This window comes from Schistocerca americana, chromosome 4 (genome assembly GCF_021461395.2).
Source record: "Schistocerca americana isolate TAMUIC-IGC-003095 chromosome 4, iqSchAmer2.1, whole genome shotgun sequence".
NCBI classification, from domain to species: Eukaryota; Metazoa; Arthropoda; class Insecta; order Orthoptera; family Acrididae; genus Schistocerca; species Schistocerca americana.
The window spans coordinates 220,532,893-220,546,856 of record NC_060122.1 but is presented as its reverse complement, the minus strand read 5'-3'; the positions used below and the strand labels follow the sequence as shown (position 1 = coordinate 220,546,856).

General features: G+C 39.6%; 1 protein-coding gene across 1 annotated transcript in view; it reads right to left on the bottom strand.

Annotated features, from left to right (window-relative positions):
- Window positions 1-13,964, bottom strand: part of LOC124612650 (integrin-linked protein kinase) — a 50,648-nt gene that overhangs the window by 20,364 nt on the left and 16,320 nt on the right. The window contains exons 4-6 of the mRNA XM_047140957.1: window positions 4,499-4,579; window positions 1,442-1,637; window positions 1,077-1,320 (exon numbers count right to left, since the gene is read on the bottom strand). Of these exons, the coding sequence (XP_046996913.1) occupies window positions 1,077-1,320; window positions 1,442-1,637; window positions 4,499-4,579 (521 nt within the window). The remainder of the gene's footprint in view (window positions 1-1,076; window positions 1,321-1,441; window positions 1,638-4,498; window positions 4,580-13,964) is intronic.

Here is a 13,964-nt window from a genome sequence, read left to right as displayed (position 1 = left end):
TAATCAGCTGAAATCAATTAATCTTAGCTAATGCAACAGATATTATCCATTTCTAAACCTGAACACAATTGTTTGTTCGTCTCTCCAACAATAAAATGAAAATTTGACAACCTAAATCATTCTTACAAGTTGGCTCTACAGCTTCCATACTTTTCTAACAAATTAAATCATTTTAAATAGGACTGTGGTGGTCTGTATTGATATTTTGAACACTGTTCAGAAAAGTACCAAATAAATGTAACGCAGAAATGCTGGGTGTGACTCATGTGATGAATGTTGTTTCAATGAACAAAGTATTCAGAGTTTTATTTTAAATATAACAGAACTAATGACTTAATTTTAAGCATTGCATTTAAAATATGAATTACTTGTGTAGAATCTCTATTAATACTTGAAATATTCTCTTACCTCGTCTTTTTCCTACAAGTGCCCATCCTATTCTAATACAGTATGACTTTTCTTGGGAATGCAAACTTCAAACTATGGGTAATATTTTAAATTGTGTAACTCGTTGTTTCAGAGGAGGCTGAAGAAGCCCTCCAGAGGCTCAGAAATCTCCAATGAACTATTTGACTGTACTGTGTATATCTGACCTCATTAATAGACCTTTTCAAACTTAAGTCTTACACATTCACGATGTTTTGTGCTTTTTCAGTTCATATGTACTACCTGCTTGCAGCGTGTACGGTGTGTTTTCCTATCTATTTCATATTTTTTTTCTTATATGATATTCCCCATCACTACTCAGTTTCTTACTCTCACTTTTAATCAGTTTCTTCATCCGAACTATTATCTTTTGACCATTTGTTTCCCCATTTTTAAATTTTCTCAAATGTTATGACAGGGGAATGTGTAACAAATACAGTGTTTAATAGGAATAAGTGGGAACACAACTGAACTGTATGTCTGTCTGATGAGGTAGAAGTGACCAATTTTAAACAAGACACATTTACTTACCACTCTCCTTTCAGAGTATTTATTCTCTTTTTGCCTTTTTATCTTTGCTCCACTGTCAGTAATCGGAAAAATGGAAAGAGTTATCACAATGATTCCTTTTTGAAAAAAGGCTCACTTACCATAACATGACGACTATTCAGATGGTACTGAGGGATAATACGTTCCAAGCTGTGCAGAAATGCCATTCCTCGTGCAACATCCAAGGCAAATCGAATTGCTTGTGCTGTATCCACTACTATACCAGTACCTTCATGAAGAAGTGTATACAGGGATCCCCAAGGCATATACTGACTAATAACAACCAAGTTTGGTGGGGAATTGCAACAACCAACTACTGGTAGTACATTTGGATGGGAGAATATCCTATAAGAAAAACAAAACTTCTGTAAATAAATAACAAAGTGTAACTAATACTTTATAACACTAAATACTTGTCCCAAGGCATGGAGAAACTTCCAACTTTTTTCAAGCATTATATTCATACCGTAATTTTGGAAACTCTTCATTGAAATCTCTCGAGATTCGAGATGTACATTCTCGAATAGCTAGAATTTTTGCCACAATTTCATTCTTCTGCCAGCGGCCACGCCAAGTCTCTCCAGATGGTGAAGTTGCTATTTTTGTATGCAGTGCCAAGTCTGCAATATTGATGCCCTTGTGACGAGATAGAGTAGCATCTCCTGTTGGTAAAAGTTAATGTCAGTACCAATGTTAAAGATAAAACACAAGTATTGCTACATGAGAACATGAACACTGGTCACTATAATTAAAAGATACTGTGAAATGAACAATACTGTTTATGTAATCTTGAGAGTGAAAAATGCATCACAAAGGAATGTTAGTAGAGAATGAAATACACACATCAAAAAAAGTCTTGCATCATCCTAGTTCCCAGTACTCCTGAAGATAGACATTGACTGTGGATATTGTACCACAGACACAGCCCCTTTGACCGTTCAGAGATTTCACTAAACTGCCCAAAGATGTAAACAACTATGCATGAGCAGCACCTATTAGACGGAGGGGGTCTCACAGCAGAGCGGTTCCAATCATTCCACCAGGAAGGAGATACACAGCTCGTGTTGTCTGCAGTTCAACCATGCCTGGACGGTCAATACCGCGGTTCGATCGTGTCCTCATTACTTTGTGCCAGGAAGGGCTTTCAACAAGGGAAGTGTCCAGGCGTCTCAAAGTGAACCAAAGTGATGCTGTTCAGACATGGAGGAGATACAGAGACAGGGACTGTCAATGACATGCCTCGCTCAGGCCGCCCAATGGCTATTACTGCAGCAAGGGTAGGGTTGTTTCGGGGAGGAGACCAGACAGTGAGGTCACTGGTCTCATCGGATTAGGGAAGGACAGGGAAGGAAGCCAGCCGTGCCCTTTGAAAGGAACCATCCCGGCATTTGCCTGAGGCGATTTAGGGAAATCACGGAAAACCTAAATCAGGATGGCCGGACGCGGGATTGAACCGTCGTCCTCCTGAATGCGAGTCCAGTGTGCTAGCCACTGCACCACCTCGCTCGGTATTATTGCAGTGAATCACCGCTATGTACAAATTATGGCTTGGAAGAACCTTAACAGCAACGTCACCATGTTGAATAATGCTTTTCGTGCAGCCATAGGACGTCATGTTATGACCCAAACGGTGTGCAATCAGCTGCACGATGTGCAACTTTACTCTCAATGTCCATGGTGAGGTCCATCTTTGCAACCACAATACCATGTAGCACGGTACAGATGGGCCCAACAACATGCCAAATGGACCGCTCAGGATTGCATCACGTTCTCTTCACCGATTTGTGCCGCATATGCCTTCAACGTTGGAGACGTGATTCGAGGCAACCCGGTCAGGCTGAGTGCCTTATACACACTGTCCAGCGAGTACAACAAGGTGGATGTTCCCTGCTGTTTTGGGGTGGCATTATGTGGGGCTGACGTACGCCGCTGGTGGTCATGGAAGGCACCATAATGGCTGTACGATACGTGAATGCCATCCTCTGACCGATAGTGCAACCGTATCGGCAGCATACTGGCGAGGCATTCGTCTTCATGGATGACAATTCGTGCCCCCATTGTGTGCTTGTTGTGAATGACTTCCTTCAGGACAATGACATCGCTTGACTAGACTGGCCAGCATGTTTTCCAAACACGAACATGCCTGTGATAGATTGAAGAGGGCTGTTTATGAACGACGTACCCATCAACCACTCCAAAGGATCTACTTCGAATCGCCATTGAGAGTGGGACAATCTGGACCAACAGTGCCTTGATGAACTTATGGATAGTATGCCATGATGAATACAGGTATGCATCATTGCAAGAAGACATGCTACTGGGTATTAGAGGTACCGGTGTGTACAGCATTCTGGACCACCACTTCTCATGAGCAATAAAAAGTGCAGAAATAATGTTTATTTTGATCTGTATTCCAGTTTTCTGTACAGGTTCTGGAACTCTCGGAACTGAGGTGATGCAAAACCTTTTTTTGTGTGTGTATATTTTGAAGTAAAATAAAGTTTCTCTTCTGGTGCCCTAGTATCCCTAAATATGGGTGTCATTTTGATTATATCACTGCATAAAGTATAGTGCACAACACACTATAAACATGACACAGGGCACACACATATATATGGTGAATACAGAAGAACAGCAAATAAAAGGAAAAGAAAAACATGATCAAAACACAACAATGTAGTACAGTGCTCAAGGCACTATCAACATACCACACATACATTAACACAGAACATATAAGAACTATTGGTATTTTGTCGAAAACTGACATTCTGAGCCCATGGCTGTGTATAAAATAGAGGCTGATTCTTACGGAGGAGACAACAGCAACCAGCCACTTCTTACAATGTTATTTATTTATTTAAATAGTGCCCTTACCGGTTTCAAACTGAAATGTTGTTCTTCAGACGGCTAGTTCACATTAAGACACATTTTACATTAGCTTTCACTCTTTGTTTTCCCAAACGATGGAATTTACTCGGGGTGGTGGCGTCCTACAACTAAAACAAGATGTGAGACTATGTCTTTTTAGCTGCATGAGGCCCAATTACAGTTAGACAGACATTGTCTCGCATCTTGTTTTGGTTGTAGGATGCTACCACCTCAAGGAAACTTCATCACTTGGGAAAACAAAGATTGAAAGCTTATGCAAAATGTATCTTAACATGAACTAGCAGTCTGAAGATGAATCTTTCAGTTCGAAGCTGGTAATGGCACAATTTAAACAAAGAAATGGCATTGCTGTTGTCTTCCCTGTAAGAGTCAACCTATATAAGAACTACTACTACAAAAAGAAACACCACACACACACACACACACACACACACACACACACACACACTTGAAAATAGAACACTTCTTTAAAAGCTTGAACTACCAACTTCTAGACCTGACACAGTATTTCTTCTATCCGCAACATGCCCTACACATATTTCTGAAATATAGGGCACATTTTGACTAAATGTAACAGATCTGACAATCACTTATAACATTTAATGCAAGCCAAATTTCATTGAAATCTACTTACTACTTCTCGTCTTCAGTCCAAGCCAGCTTTGATCTTTGAAATTTATCTTCTTGAGGTCTTGGTTATTTTCCACGGCCAAATCTGGAGCAAATGAAATATTCTGATGATAATACACTGGTTAATATTTTTAAACACGAATTTCTTTACACCATGTAAACAACTTGACAAAATACGTGTTAAGTTTTTAATAAGACGGTAAACCTCATTCTAAGAACAATCATCAAGAAGAAAGAAGTTTTCAGCAGAAAAAAAAAAAAAAAAAACCTGCATATCAAAATTACAGTTAAAGTCCCAGTAATCACAAATAAATAATGTAAATACCCACACCCTGTCATCAGATCGCCACATTGTGTACCGTGATTCATCACTCCACACAATGTTTTTCCACTGTTCAATTGTCTGATGTATACTCTTCTTACACCAAGCGAGGCGTTGTTCGGCATTTACCAGCTTGAGGTGCGGCTTATGAGCAGCCGCTTGACCATGAAATCCAAGTTTTCTCGCCTCCCGCCTAACTGGCATAGTACTTACAGTGGATCCTGATGCAGTTTGGAATTCCTGTGTGATAGTCAGGATAGATGTCTGCCTAGTACACATTATGACCCTCTTCAACTATCGGCAGTGTCTGTTAATCAACAGATGAGGTCAGCCTGTACGCTTTTGTGCTGTATGTGTCCCTTCATGTTTCCACTTCACTATCACATTGGAAACAGTGCACCTAGGGATGTTTAGGAGTGTGGAAATCTCCATACAGATGTATGACACAAATGACAGCCAATCACCTGATCATGTTCAAAGTCCCTGAGTTCCGTGGAGCACCCCATTCTGCTCTCTCACCATGTCTAATGATTACTGAGGCCGCTGATATCGAGTACCTCCAGTAGGTGGCAGCACAATGCACTTAATATGAAAAACTTATGTTTTTGGAGGTGTACAGATACTTTTGATTACGTACTGTATGTCAAAACAAAGGGTGTTTGACATTTGCCATGGTCAGCACATTCTCCAGATCTCTTAACTATTATAAGTATCTGTTATGGATTGCCTAGAGACTGGAATGCCACCACTTGCCAACCAAATTATCTGCTAGACTCTGACACAGAGCTGAAGCAGCCTGGAATGATTTACCCTTATCTACCATCCAAGCATAATCTGACTAAATGACCAGCCAGGTTAGGTAGGTGCCACTAGAGGTGGCTGTTCTGTGTGTTAAATTTTGCGTCACATATGCCCCAAATCATCTACAAACTTAAAAATTTAAAAATGTAGTTTTTCTACTGTACTGTATATATTTAGTGGCATTCCGGCCTGAGACACTGGAGTTGGTCATGTGTGCATGCAATGTGCTTGCTTGTGCGTATGACTGATGTGTCTCTCTTTTACTGATGAAGGCTGTGGCTGAAAGCTTTATGAAGTGTCATTTAATTGTGCCTGGCTGCAGCTTAATGTGTCTTCCTTACAGTGAGTAACAATCTGTCTTTTGCTACTTTGTTTATAATGGAAGTGGACGGTTAGGGAAGTTAAACCTTCCATAATGCACATATAACATCACTAAAATGATTAGTAAAAGCTTACCATAAACAGAAAAAACCACATCCACTAATGAATGTGTACCATCACTGGCACAGCTTAGTGAATGTGTACAGTAACAGATTATTAATGGTTTGTCCAACAATGGTACCAGGCATGACTGTTCATCAGTTGGTTATTGTTATGTTATACAGCAGTGCAGCTACAGTGGAATTAGTGAAGTTTTACAAACATCTTAGAGTGGAAGGCGAAACCTCGGATATAATTGTGTTTTCATGGACAGATAACAGTACAAGTCACTTATCAGCAAGGTTAAATCACTAAAATCTGGACGAAAGAGGGACTGCAACAACTACAAGTTTTTGAAGAGACATAAGAGTTTGAGTTGAATGGAATAATGAAATTAATACAACTTGTTACTGAAGAAAGCAAAATTATGTACTATGTTTATGATGAAGACCTGTACGATATTCTGCAGGATCCTCATGTAATGACTCGTCATGGAGGATGTAACTGAATGATAAAATGGTTAAAATCAAAATACTGTAATATAACATTTAGAGATGTCTTGATTTATCTTGGCTTATGTGAGCCTTACTTACAAAAACCAAAATGTCACAAGAAAGGAACCATAGTGAAGCCCATGCTGTTTCAAGAATTAAACTCCAGGTGTCAAGTTAATCTCATTGACTTACAATCACAACCAGATGGAGACAATAAATTCATAATTTATCAGGACATCTTACCAAATTCATTGTCCTCAGGTCACTAAAGTCCAAACAGCTGATGAGGCATGCGATAACATTATTGACATTTTTACATTGTTAGGTACCTCTCAGTGTACAGGTAGACAATGGTTGAGAGTTTGTAAACAAAATAATGAGCAGCCCAAATTTAATATTGTGCATCATAAACCTTGACACAGCTAGAGCCACTGCAGTGTAGAGCGAGCAACTCAAGACCTAGAAGATATGCTGACTACATGGATATAAGAACACAACAGTGCAGAGGGGAGCCATGCACTAAGGTTGTACAGTTAATGAAGAACAGTGCTGTATGTACATTTTGGAATTAAAGGTCCTCACATAGAGTGATGTTTTAATGCCTTCAGAACATGGTTCGTCTTCATCAAGTTTACCTCCTGAAACACTGGCAGACAGTCACTCTGAAGGCGACTTTGAAAACATAATTAATCAAGTGAAAGTTAGCAGTGAGAAAGGAACTGAAAAGTTGCAGGATAATGAACATAGTAAATTAAAGATCACAGTAATTCTCCAGTGCAAGACGATAACACACCAACAGGAACAGCAGTTAAGAATAGAGGGAAGCATGTTCCAGACAACAATGAATACTGCCCGACTAGTTTAGACAAGTCAACTCATCCTATTTTTAAAAAAAAGTAGAAATGGGGCATACAAGTGCTTCTGCAATAAACAAATTTTATATAATATGTCTACATTTTCAAATTGTAGCTCAAAATATACAACTTTTGAAATATGTCTATGTTCTGTTACTGCAACCATAGTGCACAGTCCTACCTCTTGACAACATAGGTATACCTTCATTAGTAATGATATACTGTCCCTAGTGAATGTGTTTTGTTTGGCAAAACTGGACTCAATAATCCACTTTCACAAAAAGGATATGTGAACACACACCTTCACCAGTGATGCAACACCTTCCCTGAAACTTCCACTTCCACTCTAACACAAACACATGGTAAGTAAACTTCCATTATCTGCTATCCCTCCTGATGCTGCAGTGTTAATGGTTGGTGGTATATTTAGCCAACCTTCACTTGCCAATGATTGTTTTCTCAATTATGGAACCCAAAATGCACATACATCTATTATGCTGCTGCTGTAACCACACATCAATAGCTTCAACTGCTGCTTCACACTTTTTTTTACCACTAGAACAGATACAAATTGTTTTGGAGATTTATATTTTTAAAAATTCAGTTTATTCCCCAGCTTAACATACAACCTGAATACAATTTTCCTGTAATCATAAGTATGCTTTATTGCTTCTATGAGGGTGTGCTAAAACTAATGCCTTTCTATGTGTAAACTCTTGCAGATTTTTAAATAAAACAAATGCTGTTAACATTCGACATCTTTATTGACCATGTCTACATATTTATTTTTCGACATAGTCACCCTGGTGACAAACACATTTCTCCTAATGAAAACCAGTTTGTTGATAGTACCACCATAGAATGTTTGACTTGGTTGACTTACCCCTCACCCCTGCTCACATCGCTTCACTGCTATCAACATGAAGTCCTCGATGTTCTTTAAGTTTTGGAAACAGATGAAAATCAGATGGGGCCAAGTTGGGCTGTGTGGAAGATAACCAATGACAGTGACTAAATGTGACGGATTGCTGCAAATGTTGTAACACTTGCGTGTGGTCTGGCACTGTCATGCTAAAGGAGAGGGTGCTCTACATGTCGACCAACTCTTCGAATCTGAAGTTCGTTTACAGCAAAATACTTTTCATGCACTGACATTGTTACATTACATACGGCCATGTTATGCACTCTCCAGAGCCCTCTAGTGATAGCGACTACAAATATGTCTGTGAAAGAGGCTACAAACATGTCAACATGAAGAATAAAGATGTAGAATATTAATAACAGTTGTTTCATTTGAAAAGTTTCAAAGGGTTTTCACATAAAATATTTGAAAGCATTACTTTTCAGCACACCCTTATATCTTCTTATCAAGTGGAACTGCTACATATTTTCATATTAATGTTGTGATCTCCCCATATATAACATTTGTAACCAGATAGATAAAAAATCTACTCCCCAAGTGGTTGCAAGAGAACATACAAATAAAAAAAGGTTTTATTTATTCCACCTTTTGGATTCCATGGCTCCTTCTTCTAGCAAAAGGCTGAAGGGGAAGGAAGAAGGGTGAAGGGAAAGGGACTGGAGAGGTTTAGGAAAAGGAGTAGAGTTAGGAAAAGTCACCCAGAACCCACGTCAGGAGAGATTACCGGACGGGATGAGAAGCAAAGACCGATTGTTGGGGACTGCACCAGATGAAATCTGAAAACCTGAGAACTTAAAGGTGGCAGACAGGGTAATATGCTAGGCAGAGATTACTGCTAAAACACTGGGCATGGGTTAAGAGGAGTGAAAAGAAGTTAATAGTAATGAGAACCTAAGTACTTATATGCAAAAGAGGTGGGAGTGGGTCAGTGAAAAGCACAGAAATCAGAAAACGAAAGGTTTAGAAAACTAGCATTAGTTACTGTGATGAAATGCTGAGACAGAAGAAATTAATGTACATTAAGGCCAGGTGGGTGGCGAGAAGCAAGAAAAAGCTGTAGCGCTAGTTCCCATCTGCGGTGTTCTGAGAAACCAGTGTCTGGGAGAGGTATCCAGATGGCGCGTGTGGTGAGACAGGTGCTGAGGTCACGAGTGACTGTCTTGTTGTAGAGCATGCTCTGCAACTGAATACTGTGTGTTGCCGGTATGCACCCTCTGCTTATGCCCATTTAGTCTAACTGATAACTTGGTGGTAGTCATGCCGATGTAAAAGGCCAAACAGTGTTTATATAATAGATGGTATACGACGTATTGTTTCACAAGTGACTCTCCCTTCGATAGTGTATGTTTTGCCAGTTGCAGGGCTGGTATAGGTGGTAGTTGGAGGGTGTTTAAGGCAAGTCTTGTAGCAGGGACAGTCACAGGGGAAGGAGACATAGGATAGGGAGATAGGTGCAGAAGGAGCATAGGCTCTGACAAGGACATTTTGGAGATTGGGAGAGTGACAAGAAGGTATTCCAGGTGTGATGGGCAAGCTCTCAGACAGAAGGGATCTCATTTCAGGGCATGATTTTAGGAAGTCATAGTCTTGTCAAAATAGGTGATTAATACATTCAAAAGCACGATAATATTTAGTGACAAGTGATGTGCTCCAAAGATATTTTTATGGAGAGATCATAAGTACTAGGACTGGATGTGATGGCCTGGGAAATCTGTTTCTGAACTAGGCTGTTGAGGTAATTATGTCCAGTGAAGGCTGATGTGAGAATGGTGGTGCATTGCTGTGAAGAGTCTGCATCCAAAATATATGTTTACCTCGAATGCCAAAGATGTATGGTAGGGAACATATGACACGGACTGGATGGCAGTTGTCAAAATGTGAGTACTGTTGATTGTTAGTAGATTTAATGTGGACAGAAGTGTGTACTGGGCCTTCAGTGAGAATGATATCAACATCAAGGAAAGTGGCATGGGATTTAGAACAGGATCATGTGAAATTTAATTGGGATAAGATATTTAGAGATTCCAGGAAACAGGTCAGGCTCAGCATGAGTCCATATGGCAAAGATGTCACCTATGTATCTAAACCAAACCAGGGGCTGAGGGCTTCTGGATCCCATGAAAGCCCACTCCATGCGACCTACATAAAGGTTGTTGTATATCTGCCCCTCAAAGGTGAAGTAGTCAGTGGTAAGTGTAAAATTGATTAAGGTGAGCAGGAAGGATTTCATAGGTTTAGAGACAGATGGACATTGACTGAGGAAATGTTCAGCAGCAGACAAGACCTTGTACTTGGGGGTATATTGGTTTAGAGGGAGTTGACATCAGTGGCGACAAGCAAGGTATGTGGTGGGAGCGAGACTGCCACACATTCCAGACAATCTAGGAAATGATTGGTGTCCTTAATCTAAGAGGGAAGTCTAAGTACTATGGGTTGCAGGTACCAATTAACTAAGGCAAATAAATGTTCAGTGGGTGCTTTGAAGCCAGCTACTATAGGAAGGCCAGGATGATTGGGTCCGTGGATCTTAGGAAGAAGGTAAAAGGTGGGAGTGCATGGTTTGGGTAGGTAAGAAGTTATATGGATTGAGAAGTTAGTTCTTGTAAGGGGCCAGAGGTTTTAAGGAGGGAGTGTAGGTCAATTCGAATTACAGGGATAGGATCTTGATGGCAGATGCTGTGTGCAAAAGTGTCACACGCCTCATTCTCCTGTCGGTCAAGTACCTTAGTGGTACAGATCCTTTGTCTGCTGGGAGGATAATGATGCAGTCATCAGCTTTTAGGGACCACATAACCTGGAGTTATGCAGAGGACAGGTTAGGATCATGTAGTAGGGCCCTGAGGAAGGATTGTGAATCAGTACTGAATTGAATGAATACTTGGAAGACTTGTCAGGATGATTTTGAGGTAGTAGTGGTGGATCAAGTTGGGATTGTGGTCGGAACTGTTCAAGGAGGGTTTAATATTAGGCTTGCTGTTGGAAAGGCTTTGGAACTGGGCTGAAAAGCGATATTTCCAGTTGATTTTATGTGTGAAGGAAAGCAAGTGCTTCACCAAAGCAGGATGATTAAATGCAGGTTTAGGGTTGAAAGTGAGACCCTTGGATAATACAAGTAATTCAGGAGGGGCAGATAACTGCAGGATTTTGTAGCAGGAGAGAAGTCTGATGGAGTGGAAATTCAGGGTGTACCTATACGTGGACAAGGAAAAAAAATTCCTGGATTTCCCGGGTGAAAATACACTTTTTCTGTGTTAAGTGACAGTATCCTTTTCTTCGGAACTGTAAAACTTATCAGTTATCGAGATTGCAATGCGTTTTTGTAAGCCAGTCGTAGCTCAGTTTATCGAGATTGCAATGGGCTTTTGAAAGCCAATCATAGCTCATGTCATGTGATCTCGCAGCCGATACAGCGGATATTCAAAGCATAGGACAGGTGATGTAGTCAGCCAATACCATTATCACTGTTAAGTAGCGCATACCACAAATAGGAAAAGTTAATGGTTTAAATTAGTATACATAGTGTTGCTACAAGAAAAGCAAAGTTCCACATAAATATTGGTATCAACAATTAATAAGCTGCAAGAGAAGTTGAACTTTCACGTACAACGTTTATCTTCTTTGCGCGTTTTACACTTCAATATACATCACACAAATGTGCCAGTGAAATTTTTAATAACGACATAAATGTCTGATCTTCGGGGCTCGAAATTTTTCTAAATGGTCATCCTCAAAGAGTTGATTTTTAAATGAGAGTCAAACACTCTGTGAATAAAGAAATTCACCCCACATTTTGCGTAAAATGAAATTTACTTTGAAAGTAACAGTTTTCAATCAATCATTTGCAATATTTTCCCGTGACCTGTTACAGAGAGGTTCGTTTCAGCAGTTGCCAGAGAGCGCCAGATAACAGGCGTCACAGCGCTTGCGCAGCTACGATGACACAAGAAGTCCGTATGTTCATACGTGTAAAACATTAAAAGATCTTACATTATTTCATTAAAAAAAAAAAAAAACATCAGAGGATATTCCAAGATCATCGGAACTTCATGAACTGTAATAACGTGCATTTTCGGTTTAAAGTGCACAGTCGTACGTCCAGGTTCCGGCGTAAATTTTCTTGGTGAAGCAGTACTGTATTATTTTATTTTTGGTTCTTTATTATGGCATATGCCATACTTGAAAGAAGATGAAAACATGCTCTTCTGAAATGCAGAGAACAGTTGAAACTAGCCAATAGTGTGGAATTAAACATTTCATTACAAATAAATTGACTGTATTAGCGGAAAAGATTAATAAAAACCACATTTCTTTAGCAAACCGACAAGAATAACTTCACTGTTCTGCAAGGCGATTAATGCTTGACTGAAATTGCCGCCCGGGGCAGATACCCCGTTTCGCTCCCAGTGAATATGACAGCTTGGGCACGACAGTAAAATTTTTCCGAGTAGCATCTTGCTGCTACTGCTTATACAGCTAACAGTCACACTTTTGTAGCCAGAAGCGGGAGAAGGTACTACACATGTGCGACTCAACTGCGCATGCGCATGGGCCCACACGCAACTGCTCACACGAATCTGATGTAAACAGTTGTGACGTCACCCTCATTGGAGGCAATTTCACATTTCCTTTGTAACTTAAGTTTTATTTTAGTTTTTTCGTCTTGTTCTTGTTTTATTGTGCAGTGTTATTCTGCAGTAGCGGGATACAGTAATATCCTTTGTTTGAATATTATTTCTTACCAGTCAAAATAACAAAAAATTAACTGAAAACTAAAACAAAAAATCCCAGAATTCTAAAAAATTCCTGAGTTTTTCCAGGATGAAAAAATTCCCGGGTTTTTCCCGGATCTCCCGGGTCGTATACACCCTGAAATTGGCACTTGAGTCATACAGGTTAGAGATTCGTTGGGTAAGTGCAAGGGACTGCTGTACTTGAAACTGTGAACGAGACACTTTCAATGTTAGGCCTTTTGGAGTAGCTCCAAGGGACAAGCAGGTTTCAAGAAACAGAATGTGGGATGTTAGTTTTGATAGTGCAGAAGCATGTTTTAGAAGGGAACAGATGTAAAATGTGGTGGGATTCATCATGGGAAGAGAGGACAGTTTGGAGTGTTAGAAATGGTGGGACTGGCTAAAAAGAGAAGCAGAGGATGGAGAAAGATAGAAAAATGGAAGAAAAGCAAGGAAAAAATTCAGAAAAACCAGAAAAATTAGACTGAAAATCATGTGAACAGACGATGTTTAACAAGAAGTAATGAGTGGGCGAAAATTTCTCGCCAGAAAATATCTCTGAATCATTTTAAAAAATGATTGGAAAAGAAAAAAATCACCTGTGAAAGTCATGAAAACAGACAAAGTTTTAAAAACAGGACAAACAGACAAAGTCATAGGAAAAAATGTAACATACTTCGCTTGGCAAATAAATTAATGTCAATCAGAACAGTTTGGCGAAAAACAATTGCACAACAATATGAAAGAATTATGTACAAAAAGGTAAGTGGAGACAGAGAGAAAATAACTGTAAATTTGCAAATAAATTGGCAAGAGACAATCAGGAGAAGGCCCTGCAGTGTAGTGAACCATAAGAAAATAGTTACGGGCAAATTCATAAATAACAATGAAACTGTTATATGCAAATACATAAAAGACAATGGACCC